Source organism: Rhinatrema bivittatum, chromosome 4, assembly GCF_901001135.1.
Source record: "Rhinatrema bivittatum chromosome 4, aRhiBiv1.1, whole genome shotgun sequence".
In the NCBI taxonomy this organism is placed as follows: Eukaryota; Metazoa; Chordata; class Amphibia; order Gymnophiona; family Rhinatrematidae; genus Rhinatrema; species Rhinatrema bivittatum.
The window spans coordinates 457,944,707-457,966,825 of NC_042618.1; the positions used below are offsets into that span (position 1 = coordinate 457,944,707).

General features: G+C 43.8%; 1 protein-coding gene across 1 annotated transcript in view; it reads right to left on the minus strand.

The window, feature by feature from the left end:
- OTOGL (otogelin like) overlaps positions 1-22,119 on the minus strand; it is a 205,429-nt gene that overhangs the window by 152,365 nt on the left and 30,945 nt on the right. Inside the window, exons 17-22 of the mRNA XM_029597118.1 lie at positions 21,522-21,699; positions 13,378-13,502; positions 9,495-9,704; positions 8,166-8,331; positions 4,328-4,402; positions 533-585 (exon numbers count right to left, since the gene is read on the minus strand). Of these exons, the coding sequence (XP_029452978.1) occupies positions 533-585; positions 4,328-4,402; positions 8,166-8,331; positions 9,495-9,704; positions 13,378-13,502; positions 21,522-21,699 (807 nt within the window). The remainder of the gene's footprint in view (positions 1-532; positions 586-4,327; positions 4,403-8,165; positions 8,332-9,494; positions 9,705-13,377; positions 13,503-21,521; positions 21,700-22,119) is intronic.

Here is a 22,119-nt window from a genome sequence, read left to right on the forward strand (position 1 = left end):
ATCATTGGCACCAAGCTCCTTGATCTTTTGTGGTTATGTTGGGAATGCAGGGGACCTTGATGATGTGTACCGGAGAGGGAGTCAGTCAGGACCCCCTAGACCTTTTTTTTTCCTGTTTTGGAAAAAAATTTCATCAATCAATCTGGGCTGATTAGCATGGGAGATTGCAAGATGCAGTGTGCACAAGCTATTCTCTTAGGTTTAGTATTCACGCTATTTTTGCTGCCCTGCTATAAAGACGACATTTTTAGTGGGTTTACAGAATAATTAGGTGCATCACCCATTAAGTGCTGTTGCAACGTGCATTGTAAAACGTTTAGCTCATGAAGAATGCTGAAACTATTTTAGCATGAGTTGTAGTGCATAGGACCTAAAGTCACTATTTCTACTTCTTAACATTTCTATTCAAAATACGCAATGCTGTGCATCAGAATGTTTACTTCTGATCAGATGTCTCCTGTCACATACAGAATATAAGACAGGTGATTTAGTCTAAGTTATTTCACATTAAACAGAGAAAAGCTATGCATACCTATCATGGTGGTAGCTGTTTCGGTACACCTCATTGTGCCATTCAAACACTGGCTAACCAAAAAAGGAAAGAAAGAATATCTTTACTACATAAGGAGAACTTCACAAAAAACAGTATAGAAGAAAGCAACAAAAAATCAAAAGTAGAACGCATACAAGATTGCAGGTATCTTGGCTTAATCCAACATTCCCTTCTAATGGAGATTCTGAGCTAGTCAACAGATGCTGAAGTGGCCAGGACACATGAGTCCACTTCTGAGACCTCTGTCTCAAAATCCCTCATTGTAATGGAAATCTGATATCAAATCTTCATTATATAATAAATGGACGCCATGAATAGGGTGAACATATTGCTCCATGACTATAGGAGGAGGGGCAACCTGGTTCAGTACCAATCCTACCCCATTGCATTGATTTCCCTAAGAATAGGATGCAATAGGGCTCAGCTTGGTGCTCTGGACATTATGGCAAAAACCACACAAACCAAAAAGTGAGCCACACAAACCAAAAAGTGTGCTTGAGATTCTAGATACTGTCCACAAAGTTCCACAAAAGGAAGGTTTCAAGAGTTCAAAAATACCCTATTTATTTAAGGCTTCAAAGTGTAGATCAGTATCATCAAAGCCAGTCCCCCAACACAGTCCGTGCTTTGCCGGAGGGGCTACGTCAGAAGGGACAATAGAGACAAAATCATCTTCTATCATTTCTCAAAGGTACTCTAATGCAAGAAGCCTGGTTTCTGTGTTTCACGTACCTTTACAAAATGATATAAAGTGTTTACGCCTCTATTGTCCCTCCTGACACAGCAGATCTGGCGAATCTCATGCACACTTTTTGGTTTGTGTGGCTCGGGATGTGATGCCACATGATTTCCATAGTCATGAATCAAAGTAAGTCTTGTAGTAGTTTTGGAGGGTCACATTTTAATACAAGGGTCCTATTTGTTACAAAACTGATGATTCCCAATCATTTGTTATAAGGAGGGACCAAGTTAACTAATAAAAAGTGGATTTCTTCTCAGAGTTTATATTAGCCATCTGTTAAATAGCTTATTTAATAACCCAACTAATCTGTATTGAAGTACAGGCATTCAGTTCATTAATTATCCATTATTGCTGTTAATACCTCAAATCATTAATGATAATATTATTAGATAGTTGGCAAAGAGCAAGCCTTGTGATCTTGTTACAGTTTCACATGGCTATGTTTCAAAATTCTTTTAGAGTCAATTCATCCAAATTTTATTTCACTTCTAGAGGATGAACAGTGGAAAAATTCACAGTCACTGTTCTGAAAGCAGATATTCATCGATCCCATGCTTAATGAAAGAAAAAAACTAACTAAATATTGAGGTCCATATTCAAAGGAGTTTGTCTGGCTAAGTTGGCACTTAAAAATAAATCAAAAGCAATGAGTAGCTACTCTATCGCTGCCAAATTATATTTCACTGTAAGTTATTTGAAAATCCTATTTGTGTGAATTCAAAAATTACTTAATGGACCTACACTCTGTGGAATGAAATTTCAAAAAAACTTTTCAAAAAGACATTTGAAAAAATATTTTTATGGAGAGGGTGGAAGTTGCATATATAGTGTAGGTGACTCCACACCAATGTATAATTGGTTATAATAATCAACCACCACCACCTCCTCTAGAACAAAACTTTTTTTTTGAAAATGTTTATAAATTGAAATTTATTATGGACCTGCCTTAAGCTAACTGGGTAGCTTTATAAGATCATACTAGGTCTTTCCTAGAGGAAAGGTAAACATTTATACCTCCGCAGATGTTTTTGAATTGTTTTGGGATTACAATTTCAATTTATAAAAATTTTCAAAAAAAAGTTTTGTTCTAGAGAGGTGGTGGTGGTTGATGATTATAACCAATTATACATTGGTGCGGAGTCACCTACACTATATATGAAACTTCCACCCTCTCCATAAAAATATTTTTTTCAAATGTCTTTTTGAAAAGTTTTTTTGAAATTTCATTTCACAGAGTATAGGTCCATTAAGTAATTTTTGAATTCACACAAATAGGTTTTTCAAATAACTTACAGTGAAATATAGTTTGGCAGCGATAGAGCAGCTACTCGTTGCTTTTGATTTATTTTTTATTGTATTGCATCGCTGTAACAGAGTGGTGATTTGCGTTGATTTATTTTGGTTTAAGTTGGCACTTAGCCAAACAAATGCCAGGGTAGTAAATTTCTCGCGTGTCTGCCCACCCCTGAGTTATCCAGCAAACAAGTCGATACAGTAAAGTGTGCTCCGTCGGAGCGCACTGTCACCCTGCTCTGGACGCGTGTTTTCCCTTACCCCTTATTCAGTAAGGGGAGGAAAACACGCGGCCCACCCGCGGCACCTAATAGCGCCCTCAACATGCAAATGCATGTTGATGGCCCTATTAGGTATGCCCGAGCGATCCAGTAAGTAAAATGTGCAGCCAAGCCGCACATTTTACTCCAAGAAATTAGCGCCGCCCAAAGGTCGGCGCTAATTTCTTCCGGCGCCAGGGAAGTGCACAGAAAAGCAGTAAAAACTGCTTTTCTGTGCACCCTCCGACTTAATATCATAGCGATATTAAGTCGGAGGTCCCCAAAAGTAAAAAAAGTAAAAAAAAAAAAAAAAAATTTTTTTGAATTCGGCCCGCGGCTGTCGGGCCGAAAACCGGACGCTCAATTTTGCCGGCGTCCGGTTTCCGAGCCCGTGGCTGTCAGCGGGCTCGAGAACCGACGCCGGCAAAATTGAGCGTCGGCTGTCAAACCCGCTGACAGCCGCCGCTCCAGGCCAAAAGGAGGCGCTAGGGACGCGCTAGTGTCCCTAGCGCCTCCTTTTCCTCGTTTGCACCGCGTCGCCTCATTTAAATACTGGATCGCTCGCACCGGCGAGGGGCCGGTGCGCGCACCGGGAGAGCGGGCGTTCGTCCGCTCTCCCACGGACTTTACTGGATCGGGCTGATAGTTGTTAGCCAGCATCTTTCTGGCTTTTGCTGTCACATTATCTACCTGTTTGACCATCTTAAGATCATCAGACATCATCAACCCTAGATCCCCCACTTGTTTTGTGTACAGAATTTCACCCGCTATGTTGTATCACTCCCCTGGAGTTTTGCAACCCAAATATATTACCCTGCATTTTTTAGCATTAGATTTTAGCTGCCAAACTCTAGACCATTCCTCAAGGTTCACTACATCCTTCCTCATGTTTTCTAAAGCTTCCAATTCACAGTGACTACCCTGTTGCAGATTTTGATGACACCCACAAAAAGTCTTAGGTTTGAAGTTATGCAGATAAACTTACCTGGATAACTTTAAGCAAGTATAATCAGTGGGAGACTTGTCCTGCTAAATAAATATCCATCACAAATTATCCAGCTAACCTTAGCCAGATAACTTGTCTCCTTGCCAGCTTACTGAATATAGACCTGATGGTTTATGACATTCATGTTGTTTGAGCACGTGCTAAAGAGTTTTGGTGCACTATTTTTAAAATTGAACTAAATGCATGCATTGTACAAATATAGCATGCACTAAAAAGAAACATATGGAATGAAAAAAAATGCAATATAAAAGTCATAAAGCCATAGCAAATTGAAATTTTGTTTTCCATGCACACCCCTAAAAGGAACAGGAGAAGGAGCTTCTATAGAAGCTCCATTATCACTATCCCTTCTGCCCACATGCATACAACCTCTGGTTGTCCATAACCTAATGTTTGTGCTATAACAGACAGTCCCTTTCTTTGTAACAATGGCATACAGCACATTTTACATGCATGAGCTCTTTTTGCCTTACCAGGAACCTAACTGGGTAGGCATAATCTCTCCAGATTGGTAGATTCTGCCCTTGTAATGACAGCGACAGCTAGATCTGTTTAAAAGAAAGAAATGGATCGCTTAGCAGTTCATGAAAAGAAAAGGCACACCATTTAATTTACCAAGGTTTCATAATTCATGGAAACTGTACAGTGTGTTAAAGACAGTGCATTAACTAACTAAAGATTATCAACTGATTATTGTTGCTAATAAACCCATCTACATTACTTCAAGTACAGCTAGAAGGCTATTAACCCAAATATATGTAAAGGCATTTCTTCTTGTTTTGGTTATTTTTATTCATTTTCAAATCATCTTTGATTTGTTTTTTTCATTTTGTGGGCTTTTTTGTTTTATTCATTTCAGAAAATAAATCACACTGTTTTACAAAACAAATGAACACAAAAATGTTGCGGATTTTTTGGAAGATTGCGCATTTGTTTCAGAAAAAAAAAAGAAACAGAAATGAAAATGCCTGATTTGGTTCAGGTTACTGCTTGCTTTAAAACGAATGCGCATCCCTAGTATAAAATCCTGCCAATAGCTATTAATATGATTGTCTTTAGAGCATATTGAAGAGGCCAGTGTACTAAGCTGTGCCTAAACTTGGAAAGGCAAGCTTGCACATAGGAACAGGAACTTTCACACTGGCGTGCATGCGCATATTTGCCCACATACAGCAGCCTGCATCCAGGTACGTGGCCATTTTATAACATATACTTGCATAAGCAAGCGTGTTATAAAATAGCCTGGCCTTGCGCAAATGCGCAAATCCCGCTACTACCACATAAATCGGGGGATTTTAAAAGAGGCACAAGCTGACATCAGTCCCAATTTTCTCAGTTCGGCCCCAGTTCACTCAGTTAAGACCTAGGTCCTCCAACTTTCCCCCCCAGTTTGATAGCCTTCACTCTCCCCAGTTAGCCCCAACCTTTAAAACCCTGCAGCTCTGCCTGGTTTTCTTTAAATTTTAACTTACACGGCATCCATAGCGAAATAGAGTTACACGGCAGGGGGCCCCAGCGCGCGCCGGGTCGCGTCAGTATTTACGTGCACATCTTAGGTTCATGCCCCATCCCTTTTTGAAAACTTTCGAGATGTGCACGCTGCAGGAGATATGTGCGTATCTCAGTGGCTTTTCAAATCCATTCAGCACGCTTGAGCCCGACGTCTTTGCACATCCCCTGATTAATGTACGCATCGGGCTTTTAAAATTCACCTTTTAAAGCACTGTTAAACAACGTTATTAGATAATGCAAATTGTTTGCATTTTTGCATAATTTGTCTCTCATGCTGCTTTTTTCGCATATACTTTACCTTTTGCGAGTTTCAACACAAAAACAACGATAATGATTTACTGCAATGCAAAATTATGCAGCACATTAACTGTAAATACTGCACTAAAGTACACATAATAGCTTTGCAAGCACACTATTACACAAAAACGTACGTACACTACAAGGAGGTGTAGTTAAGGTTTTTGCTCTAAGTCCATAGATAAAGTACTTGGGCACTTTGGGTACTACACCTCATTTTCACACTATTCCAGCTTGCAAAAGTATGCATGCTAAACATGCATTAATGTTCGTTCTTTTGCGATGTTCACCAGAACTTAAATCAACAGCTTTCTTGTATGCTGAGTTAGACCGCATGGAGCCTCCACCTGTTAGAAAACATTCTGGGCCCAATATTCAAAGCACTTTCAGTGCTATTTAGCCAGATAAGTGGGACTTGTGCAGCTAAATAGCAACCACTGAATTTGCGCCTATGTACAGCGGCTACCACTTAGCCATAAAAGTCCCTTATATAGCTAAAAGTTACATGCATAAAATATAGGCGTGTACTGGGCAGATCGAAGGCAGAGCAAGTTAGCCGTATGACTTCTATGGCTAACTACACATATTTAGAGTTAGCCGGATAAGTATAAGTGTAAGTTTTGACGTCCAATAGAGCAGGTCTAAGCTGAGTAGACTTATCCAGCTAAGTGCATATTATGGGGCGGATTTTCAAAGGGTTACGTGTGTATATTACGTGCGTAACCCCGAAAACCCGCTCCTGCGCGCGCTGAGCTTATTTTGCATAGGCTCGGTGACGCGCGCAAGCCCTGGGACGCACGTATGTCTCGGGGCTTGAAAAAAGGGGCGGGGAATGGGCGGGGCGGGGGCATGGCCAGAGGCCTCTGAAGGCCTGCTAGGCCAGGGAATTGCGCGCCGGCACTCAGCTAGTGCCCGCAACCTACACCTGTCCGGAGGCAGGCGCAACTTAAATAATAAAGGTAGGGGGGATTTAGGTAGGGCTGGAGGGCGGATTAGATAGGGGAAGGGAGGGGAAGGTGCGGGGGGGGCGAAAGGAAAGTTCCCTCTGAGGAAAGTTCCCTCCGAGAAAGTTCCTTCCAAGGAACGGGCTTTCCCCGTTCCTTGGAAGGAACGGGGAAAGCCATCGGGGCACCCCTAGGGCTCGGAGCGTGCAAGGTGCACAAGTGTACACCCCCTTGAGCGCGCCGACCCCGGATTTTATAACATGCGCGCAGGTGCACACGCATGTTATAAAATTGGGCGTAAATTTGTGCGCGCCAGGTTGCGCACACAAATCTACATCCACGTGTAGGTTAGAAAATCTGCCCTATATATATACGTACCTGTATATTCATTGTAACTTAGCCAGATAAGGTCTAACCGTCAAAGTTACTTGCACAGCTAGCTTTGAATATCTACCCCTCTATAACCAACAAAAGTTGCACGTATAGTTGTATTTGATTTGTAAGATTGTGGAAGAGATCCATGACCATGATAAATTTAAAACTCAAGACTTATGTCATGGAAATTTTCAGGGTGACAGCTTAATCTGCCTGGGACCATTTCTAAAGTTTTGTAAAAACTCAGATTTTCATCTGTTGTTTTCTTTTTTTCTGTCCCATTTTTACTGGGAAAATAAAAACAAAGTCTCAGACACTATTGGAAGGCCTTTCCACATTTCAGTGCCTTTCCTGCAGAAGATCAATCCGCTGGCTAACGGGCTATGGGATGTAAGGTTAAGTTTGGTATACTACAAGCAGTTATCTGCAAGTGTTATCAGCAGCAACTGGATTTCATGATTAGATGTAACTTTTACACATTTCTTGGGGCTTCCTTGTCTTCTAAAGGAAAAAGAGGATGACATCATACATCCCATCACAAACAGACTCAGCCTTGATTTGCAGAATGGAATGCAAAAGTCCCCTAAGGTATTAAAGGTTTTGGGGCAAAAAAAATGCTTTTATAAAAGTAGCCCCATTGAGCACTCAATTATTATAAAAACACTCTTGAAAGTCAGAAGCAAACCCATGGAGGTGTTACTGGACCTTTTATGGTGAACTTACAGTTCTAAGACTTTTGGATCAAGGCAGTGCTATTCTCTTTGAGAGGTTCTAGTTCCAATACTGTGACCGTTTGAGCAGCAGATATCTTACTCAGAGGTCTGTCCTTGGGCCAGATGTACAGAAAGGTTTCTCCCATTTTCGTGCCTCTGGGAAGAAATGTGTAGTGGTCTGGCCCTTAATGATGTGTCATATTGGGCGTTCCTGCCTGAAATGGGACAAGCTATCCCGGTGCAATATTGCTGAGCTGGGACTAACGAGACAGATGACAGCCATCCGGAACCCAGTACACAAGGCTGCAGGTGTTACCTTTGCCTACACACAAAATCCGGGGGCTGCAAATGTTGTACTTTATGGCACATCAGTCCTCTACATTCTTACCCTCGTGCTTCCGGTGTGGTGGAAAGAATGCGTTTGAGTCAAAGCAATAAAAGCATTTTCTTTAGAGATAAAGAAGACTTACATGGGCACACAGAAGTTTATCGACTCTTCAAAGAATTTTCCGTCCGGACAATTGCAGCCTTCTATGCATTCATCACCGCAGGCTTCTCCGGCTGAGAGCAAAGAGCAGGAGTGGGCACAGTAGGTGGAGCACCGATGATACAGCATGCCATACTGACACGACACAGCTAAGTCCATACATGCAATGGAAAGAGAGCAAACGTGGCTCCAGTCAGGACAGATGTTAGAATTTGTTTTCAAAGATTTAGGGCCAGATTTAATGGCCGAGCAAAGTACAAACACGTTCTTATTTCTCATCCTTGACTCGGACGTTTCTCCCTGCTTCTATGGGCTTCCAGCTGAATCAGCACCAGTACTGGGATCTAACACCAGGAAGCCTTCAATTTCATTTACATGGAATCCCCCCCCCCCTCCTGGATAAGGGGGGGGGGGGATAAGGGGGCAGCTCCCCAAGCCTCCTTCCGTAACCCTGCAATCATGAGCCCTGAATCCAGCCCACTAGGATTCCCTGCCCCGCAGGGGGACGTGAACGCTGACTCCGCAGTATCCTGACCCAGCCAAGAGAACAAGATCAGAGCTGGGAATCAAACCCAGGTAATTCCGCATGCCAGTGCGCAATGACGCCGCTGGGCAGCCCCTTTCATGGTTCTAAAATTGTGGTCCCAGGCTATTTCCTGTCAATTTTGGAAGTGGAAATTTCTGCAGGAAAAAGGAATTGTGTAAACACATTACCTTGCAAAAAGCCTTGAAGGTGATCGACTCAACGCAGCATTTGAACATACTAGTTTGACATTGCTGAGCTACATCAAGCAGCTGTGGGCAAGGCAATGTTACAGCAGGGCAAAAGGGCTGCTGATGGGCAGGGCCAGTGCAAGGGTATTAGGCGCCCTAGGCAATCCTTCTGCCTTGCGCCACCATCCCGGTCTCACCCCAACTCCTACCTTATTCGGGCCGCCAACTGTGTGCTTCTCAGGGCCATGAGCAGGTTGGGCGCTGCTCGCAGCCCGACAAATCTCTATTGCTCTTTGCCGCAAGCAGGATAGGCTCCGCTTGTGGTACCACATAGCTGCTCTTCGGCGCCCCCTACTGGTCGGTGCCAGAGGCGACCGCCTGAGTTTGCCTAATGGACGTGCCGGCCCTGCTTGTGGGGGTAGCCTGTAGCCTTCCTAGCATTCATTAAGAAGCACAGCTCTGTACTGCCGAAAATGCGCCACCTCCTAGCATTACAGTGACCACATTTTGTCTTTTGGAAGAAGACATAAGAGGTGGCAAAATATCAGCTTTCAAAAACCAAGGCTCGCTTTTCTTCCCCAGATGTTGCTTTACTCACCACAAAATGAAACTTGAGACCTGAAGTCAATAGCAATGCCATGCTTGCCACATATGTAAGCATAGTGGGCAAGTGCGTTACACAAGCAGCTGCTCCCACATTTACAGGCGTCGAAGCGGCAGAGCTGATAGTACAAAGCTGGGCTGATGTAGTCATGGCAAGCTGCAAAAAGCTCCTGGTTGATGATATCACAGTGTAATGCGTATCCCACTTAAAAACAAACCGAAAAAAAAAGGCAATACAGATTCTCATCAGAACAAATTTTAAAATAACTGGAAAGGATGCTGGGCGTAAGAATATCGAGACACATAGGTTCATGAGATCTGTTAATGCTTCACTGTTTTATCAGATCTTTCTTCAGGGAAGGAATTAACAGCTGCTGGACGCTCTCTTCTGAATTAAAGATCTGTGCTGGGAAGTTGCATCACTGCTATGTATTTGTACAGAAAATATGTCTTTGGATAGTAATTAGTAGGGATGTGAATCGTTTTTTGATGATTTAAAACAATCGTCAGATATATTTTAAATCGTCAAAAATCGTTAGAGCCGCGATACAATAGCAATTTCCCCGATTTATCGTCAAAAAATCGTAACTCGGGAGGGGGCGAGAAAACTGGCACACCAAAACAACCCTAAAACCCACCCCGACCCTTTAAAACAAATCCCCCACCCTCCCAAACCCCCCCAAAATGTTTTAAATTACCTGCTGGCCAAAAGTCCCTGGGGGTCCAGCGGGGGTCCGGGAGCGATCTCCTGCACTCGTGACGTCAGGTGACAGGAACCAAAATGGCACCGGCGCTACCTTTGCCCTGTCATATGGTAAGGGCAAAGGGCCACCGGAGCCATTTCTATTAACGCAGCCGTGGCCCGAGAGCGGGAGATCGCGGGAGATCACGCCGGGACCCCCCCCCCCCCCCCACTGGACCCCAGGTAATTTAAAACATTTGGGGGGGGGGTCGGGAGGGTGGGGGATTTGTTTTAAAGGGTCGGGGTGGGTTTTAGGGTTGTTTTGGTGTGCCGGTTTTCCCGCCGATTTGACGATTTTTTAACAAAAAAAACCATGACGATCAGATTTCCCTCCCCCCCCCCCCCCCCAGCGAAAATCGATCGTTAAGACGATCGATCACACGATTTACATCCCTAGTAATTAGCCTGCAAGCATTGCTGTAAGATTGCTTTGTTTTAGGGACAATTTATTCAGTTTCTATTTGAATCTACTCTTAAAGGCAGGGTCCATTTTCAAAGAATATTCACTCTCTAAGGGTGAATTTTAAAAGCCTGGCACACGCCAAAGCCGGGAGATATGCGCAGAAATCGGGCTGGCGCACACCACGCAGATTTTAAAAGACACTCACGTACGCGCTCATCTCCCTGTATGCGCACAAAACTTTTTTTATTTTTTAAAGGGGCAATGTGCGGGTGAGGCATGGGCAGGACATGAGCGTTCTGGGACTTTAACATGAAATGTACACCTAAGTATTTATGTACACAAGCGCACACTGGAGTCCCCTGCCGTGTAACTTTACTTCTGCTCTGGGTGGTGTGTAAGTCCTAAAGCAATAAAAACTAGGCTAGTCAGCAGGGTTTTAAGGGTAGGGGCTAACAGGGTAAAAGGGAGGCTAATTAACTAGGGGGGTTAGGAAGTCCTATCCTTTACCTGGGCAAACTGGGAACGAACTGGGGAAACTGGTAATTGCGTCAGCTCACATTTCTACTAAAATCCCCCCCACTTACGTGGTAGAGGCGGCATTTGCATGTGGCCATATAAAATTGTGCGCACATGTACACACATACAGCCCATTTTATACCATGCACGCATATACGTGTATGGTATAAAATACCAGGTGTGGCTACGCGTACAGGTGTGTCTACACGGCTGTTTCAAAGTTACTGGCTAAGTTAGGCACTTAAATTTAGGGGGATGTTTAGCTGAATTTAGGTACCCGAAGTTTTCAGTTAAAAATTCCCCCAAATTTAAGGACCAAAATTAGGATTCCCTAAATGTAGACCTGCACTTCATTTCTCCAGATTTAGGCACTTAAGGTGCCTGGTACTGAAAATCAGTGCTAAGCATCTGTCTTTCCTTCTTCAGTCTCTGTCCCTCTAACTGTCCATTTTTTAGGTTCCTGTCTCCCTAAGTTATGAGTCTGCACTCTGGAAACTGGCTCCGTCATTCAGATCTCCTGTGGCTGAGACATTCCCTTTCCTGTCAAGCAAACTTCTCAATTGAAGGCTTGCACCATTTTTTGTTTTCATCTACTGTCATTATTTAATTATGCAATTATTTGTTTCTCTGGTGCTTAAAAGTTAAGGGGCAGATTTTCAAAGGGTTACGTGCGTAAGATACGCACATAACCCCCGAAAAGCTGCCCCTGCGTGTGCCGAGCCTAAGCCCCGGCACGCGCGTACGTCCCGGGGCTTCGAAAAAGGGGCGGGAAGGGGATGGCGGCGGTCGGGGGCGGGTCCGGGGGCAGTCCGTGGGCATGGCGGAGGTTTGGGGGCGGTCCTTCGGCAGGCGGGGTTCGGGGGCGGTCCTCGGGCAGGTGTAACTTCGGAAATAAAAGGTAGGGGGGGATTTAGTTAGGGCTGGAGGGTGGGCTAGATAGGGGATGGAGGGGAAGGTGGGGGGGATCGTAAAAAAAGTTCGGCTTTGGAGGGAATAGGGAAAGCCATCGGGGCTCCCCTTGGGCTCGGCGCTGACCCCGGATTTTATACCATGCGCGCGTAGATTTGTTTGCGCCGGGTTGCGCGAACAAATCTACGCCCATGCATAAGTTTAAAAATCTGGCCCTAAATATATAGGGGCCGATGTAATAAGACCCGTGCTGAAATCCATGCTAATTTTTCTGCTTGGATTTTTTTAGTCAACATGGCAAAAAACAGTGGAAGTGTGGGATGTAATAACGGCCGCGTATGCTAACTAGATACGCGCATAAAATCTGTGTGTACCAAGCATACATGCCATAATGCATACAGTAACGCGCGCTCATGGACCTATGTAATAAATTGTGCAGAAACCCTCATGGACACCCATTGGTGTGTGAACACCCGTGATTGATTCTCGGGGCGAGAGCCTTTCTTTTTCAAAACAATGAATAAATTAGTGGTCCAGAAGTTGATGTGAGGGTGGGTAGAGCAATATCTAACCTTTTCATGACCACCAGTGTCAGCATGAAATGCAGATCAGTGATTGTGCCTCATTGAGAAGCTGCCTGCTCGCTACCAGTTACATCCACCACTTGGCTGACCCACAAAAAGCATCAGAAAAACAGTCTCCACACCTGCACTTTCACTTACATCCTGCCCTGACCCAGGCATTAAAAACCTGCATTAAAAATCCTGCACTAACCTGATCTCCCTGCTAGCGCAACTCCCTGCATTGCCCATGATTAGGTAATCGCCTCCTTTGCATTCCATTAGCATGCACGCGTGCAGAACAAGCCGCGGGTTGGCAAGCGGGTTTATACGCGCAATTTTTCCATGCACACAAACTCTGATTATATACCTGTCTAAGGTTTGTGCGGGAAACCATGCATATAAGCGCATGCACGGTATGCGCTGAAACCCATGGCAGCATTACCGCTGCTCACTACATCGACCCAAATTGAGGTATCTTTCCAGAATCATGGTTTTCATTCCCTTGAAAGATGTGAGGCTTCACATTTGCAGAGTGAAGAAACTACTTAGCTTGTGTGTTTATTTAATCAGCAAAATATATGTGTGACCTGAAGGAAATATCAACCCAAAAATAAAACGTGGTTCACCCAAGGACAAAAGGAGGAAAATATTCTCTATAGCTGGTCTGCATTAAATCATCAATACCACTAGAACCACTAGACAGACACTAGAACCACTAGAACAGACACTGCAGAAAGGCGTTTACCATTTTGCTGATTAACATCACAGGGATCCACTATAGGGATGCTGACGGGAGTCGTACAAGCTGAGGACACTTTCCAAGCATTGGCATGAAGTTGTGGAGTTCCTTCAATCATCCCAGCTGGAGAGCTAAAGAGGAGAGCAAAAGCTTTTTATCAGTTTAATAAAACAGGCTTAAACAAAATTCTCTCTCAGCTAGCAATGAGTCAATTGATAACTGATAAACTCAAGAAGAATGCTCTGTTGAACACAATACTAGTTTTTCTCTCTATCTTCTAGTTTTTAACTCTTTATTTAGCATTTGGTATAAACTGAATTCCAAACCCCACTGCCCATTTGAATAATTACAGTGGAGTCAGTGGCCCGTGCACTACAGGTATCTACTTAATCCATAATCCCTGCTGGAGTACAGCAAATTAAGACAGAAACAGGAGATGAAGAAGTCTTCTGGATTCAGGCAACAAAGGATGGAGCCACAGTATGAGGACCAGGAAGTAGGACCAAGCTCTGGCAACTGACTGAGGAAAATGCCTGAGTATGAATACAAGATGCCTCCTGGGAGAAAGTGAGGGAGACAGAGTTGGGAGGACCGGATAGATAGTCCAAGCAGCTTACAGTGCTATCTGCAGGACAGAGGTGAAGATGGTAACAACACCTGTCCCCACCCCACCCCCTTTTTAGAAATGGCTTCCAGATGGCCACTTGTGTTGCTTTACAAGACATTTCTTCAAAAGTCGAGGCACATAAGGTCAGATGCAACAACCCAAGATCTTTCTTCCAGGCCATGCCCCTTCCGATGGACCAAATACTCTCCTTTGTTATGGGATACTCTAGAGTCCAGAATCTCCTCTATCTTAAATTCAGGCTGGCCTTCAATTAGAACTGAGTCCGGAGGCATTCCTTGCCTATTGAAAGGATGCTGAATACCTGGTTTCAACAAGGCTACATGAAATGATGACAGTATCTTAAGAGAGTTAGGAAGCTGAAGGTGTATGCTTACTCGTAGGGGTGTGCATTCGTTTCCTACTTATTGGTAATCCGCAACGTATAGGGCCATATTCGTTGTATTCGTGGGAAAGCGAAACTTATCGCGATTCCCCGCGAATACAATGAATCTTCGCCGAAGTATTCGGCCGTCTAAAGGAGCAAATTTAAACAAACCTCCCACCCTCCTGACCCCACAAGACTTACCAAAACTCCCTGGTGGTTCAGCAGGGGGTCCGGGAACCATCTCCTGCACTCACGCCCTCGGCTGCTGGTATTCAAAATGGCACCGATAGCCTTTGACCTTACTATGTCACAGGGGCTACTGGTTCCATTGGTCGGCCCCTGTCACATGGTAGGAGCAATGGATGGCTGGCGCACAAGATACCATGCCACAAGATGGTGCCGGCCATCCATTGCTCCTACCATGTGACAGGTGCCGACCAATGGCACCAGTAGCCCCTGTGACATAGTAAGGTCAAAGGCTATCGGCGCCATTTTGAATACCAGCAGCCGAGGGCATGAGTGCAGGAGATGACTCCCGGACCCCCCGCTGGACCACCAGGGAGTTTTGGAAAGTCTTGGGGGGGTCAGGAGGGTGGGGGGGTTGTAGTTAATTCAATTTTAGCAGGGAAACGAATAACAATTAACGCATGAATGTATCGGGGGGGCCCCCTTGCCGAATGCAACGTATCTGCCCCCCGATTAATATGAATCCCGAATGCAACGTATGGTGTCCCTCTGCACATCCCTACTTACTGGATTGATTTTCTCAATAATGAGATATACACCTATGTTTCTGGGACTGAGCTTAGCACAGGGGAGCCTCAGACATAGATTAGACTTGAAACTGAGGTTTCAGTCTATAATGACAGTCAGTGAATTTCCTCTGATCTACTTTCTTTTAGAAGCTATCATATATCATGCAGCTGATTGTCTTATTGCCCCACCGCAATGATGAATTTCTTAGTAAAAAAAAAACCAAAAAAACTAGCCAACATATGTTGGACAAGATGTTCGTTATACTGTTTTGTTTTGTTTTTTTGAAATAGATGAGAGCGATTTTATTTTAACTCAGGTTCTTTTAATTGTGTCTATTGCAACTAAATGAAAAAAAAAATATATATATATATATCCAGCCTTTACTCAACCAACCTTCTCAGCTGCTTAGATTTAGTATCCAGAGATATCTGACCCATGGCTTTTTTTCTCATGCTGCAAGAAACATTCTTGAGGCAGCCGGGGGTGATATTCGAGACGGTCCCGTGGAGGTTTATTCAGGTGCAGAATTTTTGCACACTTTCAAATTTTGCAGAATAGTTTTGTGTAAATTTCTCTTCCTTGTCTGGATTACAGAAGATAAATATCCTCCCCACCAATCTACACTGTGAAAACAACTTCATTTTGCCACACATAAAGTCATTAGCACTAGTAAACATAACCCTCTCTCCCAACTGAATTGTATTAGCAAATGTAAACAAATCCTCCCCTGTGATCTACATTACTGAAATGTGGCCCGGTACATCAAGGCATACCAAGGAACTGCACTTTTCCATAAGTAAGACCTAACACTTTGCTTCGCAGTGACAGCATAAGCTGTGCATCAAACAGATAACGGACATTTAAGATAAGAACATCAATTTAAGATTTATGTCTCATCCATACAGGACCCGGGTATGTTTTGCCAAAACATTATTCTACTTCAGATATATGCAAGCAGCCATAGCAGATCTTACAAAGCATGGAGACTATCCATCTGCCACCAAAAGAAAAAAGAATATTTGCAAGATTCCTCTTTAGCTCTTTTATTAAAACAGAGACCAAGTCTATTGATGCACCCAACTTAAGGAAAGTCACATTCCAGTTTTTTAAGGTATATTTTGCTCTCAAACGACAATGGCAAAGAACTTAGTAGACTGGAAAGCTTAAATTACACTTCACTAGCTAAACAGAGTCCCTCCGTTTATAATAACACTCTTATCCTTCAAGTCTTCTAATCACAAATCTTTTTTAGGAGAAAAGCAACAAATATGTCACACTTTTAAACCACAGGCAAAGACCAATCGGATAGGAAAATTTTGCATCCGAATTACAAGAATTGCACTTCTGCTAAAACCAAGAACCACCAAGATAGCTCAAGAAAAGACTTGAAAGGGACTGGTTTGCGTCACTGATTTTTTTCTGTTCAAAGACATAGGTAAAGTTGGTGAACTCTGACTAGCTCCAAATAAAGCCTGAATGAACCTACTGAAGTTGGAAAATTCTTAGACAAGAGAGGTGTCGCAGGGTTAACACAGTCCTTCCATAAATCTGCTTAAGCTGCATAATAATTTTGACACTATTACTCACCAATCGCATTGCTAAAGATAAATTACTGTAGCAGCAAGCACCACCAAAAAACTGATTAAAAAATCCCATGTCGCAAGCATGTCTGTTAAATGTCTCCTTAGTTCTTTTAGAGTTGAGTCACCCCTAAGTTCTTTGGTCATGTAGCTCACTGTGCTTCCTGAATAAAGATTTGTTTCTGATTAAGTCCAATGGCGCAATGTGATGTTTGGCATCTATTCTTCCCATATTTCATGTGCAGGGCTGTGCTTGCTTTATTTTTGCTGCCCTGTACCAACAATTACTGTGCTGCTCCGCTACCACCCCTCCTCCCTTCCCCCCCCCCCCCCCGATCCCATCCCATCCATTCAGTCTCTGTCCCAGGCCTGCCAAAAACAGACCCTGCTCCCTCCAGCAATCTAAACTTAAAAAACTGACACCCCCCCTGCATCCACAAAATCTTCATCCCCTCTCCTGGAACCCATGGCTAGTGTAAGGGTATTAGGTGCCCTAGGCTAACCTTATAGCCTTGTCTCCTGGCCCTCCACACACACAATTAAGAATTATGCATTTATAATAACAGATTTTACATGAAAAAAGAACATTCTGTATTGTTATCATTTTGGAGAGAAGTGGGGTGGGTGGGATGGGTTACATGTTAATCTAAAAAAAATTTGACCATTGTTTATAGGCTGTGACATGTGTGTATTATGATTGTTTGGAATGCTCGCCTTAATGATCAATCACTAAAATTACCTTCAACTGTTTGGATGACGTCAGGGCTCAGGGAGTATTTATAGAAGCTTCCTCTTCCTATTCCTTGACTTTGTAACGAGTCTGCTTGCTTCGGTGAGTTCATCTGTGCTTCGTTTGTGCTCTTGCTCCTGTTCCTGCCTTTCGAGCCCTTCCATCCTTCAGCTCCTGGACGGATCTTCTGGCTTCTGACCTCGGTCTGGCGATTGGTGATTCTCTGGCTTCTGACCTCGGACCGAACCTAGGCGATTCCTTCGTCTTCTCAAGGGCCCACCTAAGTCCAGCTGGCCCCATGCACCCAAAGGCTCAACCCGCAGGGAAAAGGGGCTGGTATTGGTGAAGCTCCAACCGGCTCTTGCATCAGTTCAGCATCTCCTCCCGATGGTGGAGACCTGTGGGAGTTCGCTCCCTCAGGTAGTGCCAACTCCCCCGTGGGCAAGGGGTCCACATCTCCTCTGTCAACACTACACTCAGTGCATGTTCTCCCTGTCTCACTCAGCCTGGGAATAAGATAGGGGCTGGAAAAACTCAAAGATGGGAAATATGAGGAGGTGCTGTGTGCACTGTGTGTGCTGCAGGTCCCAACATGCTGCCCATTAATTGCCACACTCCAGGGTTCATGCTGCGGCTAGGAAGAAGAGACCCACATGATGACTCCTGTTCTCAGAAAGGAGCTCCTACAAGTTTAAAAGCCATCACTTCAGTCTCTTGTTGCTGCAAGGTGCTGAGCTGGATTTCAGCATCAGGCAGTGGTGACCTTTCTGTGGCACACCAGATCAGATCTGAAGGCACACTGATTGGAAAGCATTGATGTATATTATACAGTTACATATGACCTGCTCTGGTACCAACCAGATACCCCTCCAAAAAGACACTTGGATCCTAACACATGTGGGGCATGGGCTTGACCCTCAGAAAGTCATGAGCAAACTAAATTAGTCTTATAGCATAGTTAATCTCCCATACCAAAACATACAAACATATAGAAGCATAGAAATGACTGCAGAAGAAGACCAAACGGCCCATCCAGTCTGCCCAGCAAGCTTTCACACCTTTTTTTTTCTGTCATACCTATCTGTTACTCTTGGCATTTAGTAACCTTTTGGTTCTATTTCCCATCCACCCCCGCCATTAATGTAATCTTTTGGTTCTATTTCCCTTCCACCCCCACCATTAATGTAGAGAGCAGTGCTGGAACTGCTTCTAAGTGAAGTATCTAGCTTAATCGGTTAGGGGTAGTAACCGCCGCAATAAGGAAGCTACTCCCATGCTTATTTGTTTACCCAGCCTGTGCAATTTAGTCCTTGTTGGTTGTTATCTGAATATAAATCCACCTTTCTTCATTCCCCCTGCCATTGAAGCAGAGAGCTACTCTGGATATGTATTGAAAGTGAAGTATCAGGCTTAATTGATTCGGGGTAGTAGCCGCCGTAATAAGCAAGCTACTTCCCGCTTTTTTGTGAATGCAAATCCTTTTTTCCAATTTCCTCTTGCCATTGAAGCATAGAGCACTATTGTAGTCACATTAACTGTGTGTATGTCTATTGAATAAGGGTATTATCTCCAGGTATTATCTGTCTTTCCCACAAGCCACCCTCTCTTCATTCACATCCTCTAGACTTTATGGATCCACAGTGTTTATACCACGCCCCTTTGAAGTCCTTCACAGTTTTGGTCTTCACCACTTCCTCCGGCACTAACTGCCAACACTCAAGCAGTAACACCCCTACCTGTGATTGAAAAGGCCCTAAAACACCAATACACTTCCTATTAGGTACACAGAAGATTCCAGGCTGCTACCCCCTAGTAGAATACCACACTTTGGTTACATACGCAGGACACAGACAGACCAAATACAGACAAAATGAAACCATACAGTATAAACAGAAACAAACAAGCAAACTGAACTGGAAACTGCAACAAGCCAGACTCTGTATAAAATGCAAAAATGGAAAAACAGAAATATCATCAAGCCTCATAAAACATCAAACAATAAAATCAGGAAATGTTTAAACATCAATTATAACAGTAAATCCACACTCATAAAAACTAATGAACAGCCAAAATTTCCAAAAACCAATAAAATATTTCAAAACAGCAGACACATCAAACACCAAGCAATAATTAAAACAAATAAGGATAAAAAAAGATTCCTTCCCTCATACCTGGGAACCTTTGATTTCTAGGTGCCCTGAAATTGTCATGGATTAGTGGGGGAAAGGTGAAGGAGGAAATGGTATACAAACTTTCTCCTCTCCCTCATACACCTTATCCCTCCCCTACCTACCTACCTACTCACTCACTCTCTCACTCTCTCTGCCACTCACATCCATCCATTCTCTCCCATCCATTCCCACTCTCTCCCATACTCTCACCCATCCACCCACCCGCTTTCACCCTCTCTCTCTCCCATCAAACCACTCACCCCCTGACTCCCACACCCCATCCACCCATTCACCCCCTCCCTCCCATACTGCTACTTATATACTCATAGCCTCTCCCCTACCTCTACCCACCCACTCACTCTCACACTCACACCCATCCACCCATTCACTCCCACCCTCTCCCAGAACCTACCTACTTTCCCCCACATCCCCACTCACACCCCACTATCTATCCCACACCCCCTCCCACTTTCTCTCTACCACATACATCTACCCACTCACTCTCTCTCACATGCACGCACGCACACACACACACACAAGCTCTCTCTCTTTCTCCCACTCACTCACTCTTAGGGCCTCCCCCTCTCTTCAGGGCCTCTTCTTCGGCTGCCATTGGGTCTTTTTCTTTTCTTCGCTGCCAGAAGGCCTGCCGGGCCTCTGCATTTTCTTTGACTACCAGGAGGCAGCTGGTGAGCTGCCAGGTCCTCTTGTTTGGAGGAGCAATATACTCCCCAACTCTTCCCATAGTCATGGCATGGGCGGGCAGCAGCAGGAGTCATGTTTAAGTGATATTATCTCCTGCTGCCGCAAGGCCAATCTCATGGTAAGAGCGGCAAGATTGGCCCCTCAGTAGTCGGAGATGATGTTCTCTTAAATGCAACATAAGCTGCCAGGGGAAAGAGGGAGGTGGATTATTTTAAAGACCACACGGCTGACGCCACTCCCTCTCTGGAGCCACCCCCGCAGGAGTGCCACCCCATGCAATTGCATGGTATGCACACTCACTAGCGCCAAATCTGTTCTTGTAAAAATGAATGTTATCCTAGTGTAAGATGAACAAAGTAGAAGATGGGATTGTTCTGATTGAAGTGTAACTGCACAATGCTTCCTTGTCAGATTAGGATTTCTGCCTTTAATATAATTGGACAAAATCACTGTGATAGGAAAGAAGCAATGCTAGTAAAAGGCTAAACCCTCTGTAAACTATCTCTCTGGTATATCCCTGCCCCGATGCAAAATAACTTCTTTTGGATCGCAGTTATTTGAAACGTGAATCTCCTGTCAAAAATCTCAAAAAGAACTAACCAGGTTCCTGAATTAATTTGTTACATGGACAAGGAGTATGGCACAAATGACTGGGTGTCTGGCTAGCAGAATAAGAAATAAACAAAATTAGCAACATTGTCAAACTGCTGTCTTGGCTTCCACTGTTTCTTTGGTGCTTGGATGACAACATCAGCACTGCTTTGCTTTACCCGGGTATTAGCTGTTTTCATGTATAGGAGTTATTAAAGTAGTCAAACTTTAAATCTGGGGCTGGTTAATCAAAAGGTTCCAGCTGGATAATTTTGGGAGTTAGCCAGCTAAGCATGACCTTTAGGGTGGCCAAGGCGTACACGCATATTTCACTATGCACATCTTATTTCCTCATAAGTAATAGGCATTCAGGGGATATGCTTTGGTAATTAGAGCTAATTATGCACATATATTGGATTTCCCAATATATCTATATATGTGCAATTTTTCATCGGAAGTCGCAGTGCAGAAACAAAATGGAGTAAGTGCGCACAGGTACTTTGTACCCAGGCAACGTTTCGGAAGATTTTCGTAAAGAAATGATCCTGGCGATTTCTTTTTGAAAATTCGCCTAAAGTCATGGGGGTACAAAGCACCTGCGCCTCTAGCCTGTAGCAACACTCACAGAAAATCGTCTCTTAAGTTCCCATTAAAGGTTCCACAAAGACCGAGAGTTCTTCTCTTCCATGTGGTGTTGACTTGAACGTAAAGTCGTTGCCCATCCTTAGCAAACTGTATTCGTAAACCGGATCTGGTTTTCAGCTGCACAAACATGGAGGACAGATTTCGAATTTCAACATCCCCTGCCCATGACAGTAGAAAAACAATTAATGTGTTATGCTATATACATATATGGAAAGAGAGAGAGAGACTGAGTTACTACCTCTGTACTGTAAGTCAGCAGAACATCTGTCAAACATTCTCTGTTTCATCCAATAAATATGAGAAATGTGTATATCTCATTCATGTACAAACTACAATAACAATATGAATTACCTTCAATGTGAATGTTTAAACTTTATGCATACAGCACAAACATTTTCATTACTTATTACAGCTTCTCAGATAAAACCTCATCTCTTATCTGAAGGTTGTATTCAGTTACATAGTAACCTAGTAAGTGATGGCAGAAAAAGACCCAGTTGCTCCATCCATTCTGCCCCGCAAAGCTTTTATTTTTATGGGAGTAACTGCTGCTCCATGCTGATTAGCCCCTGTGCTAT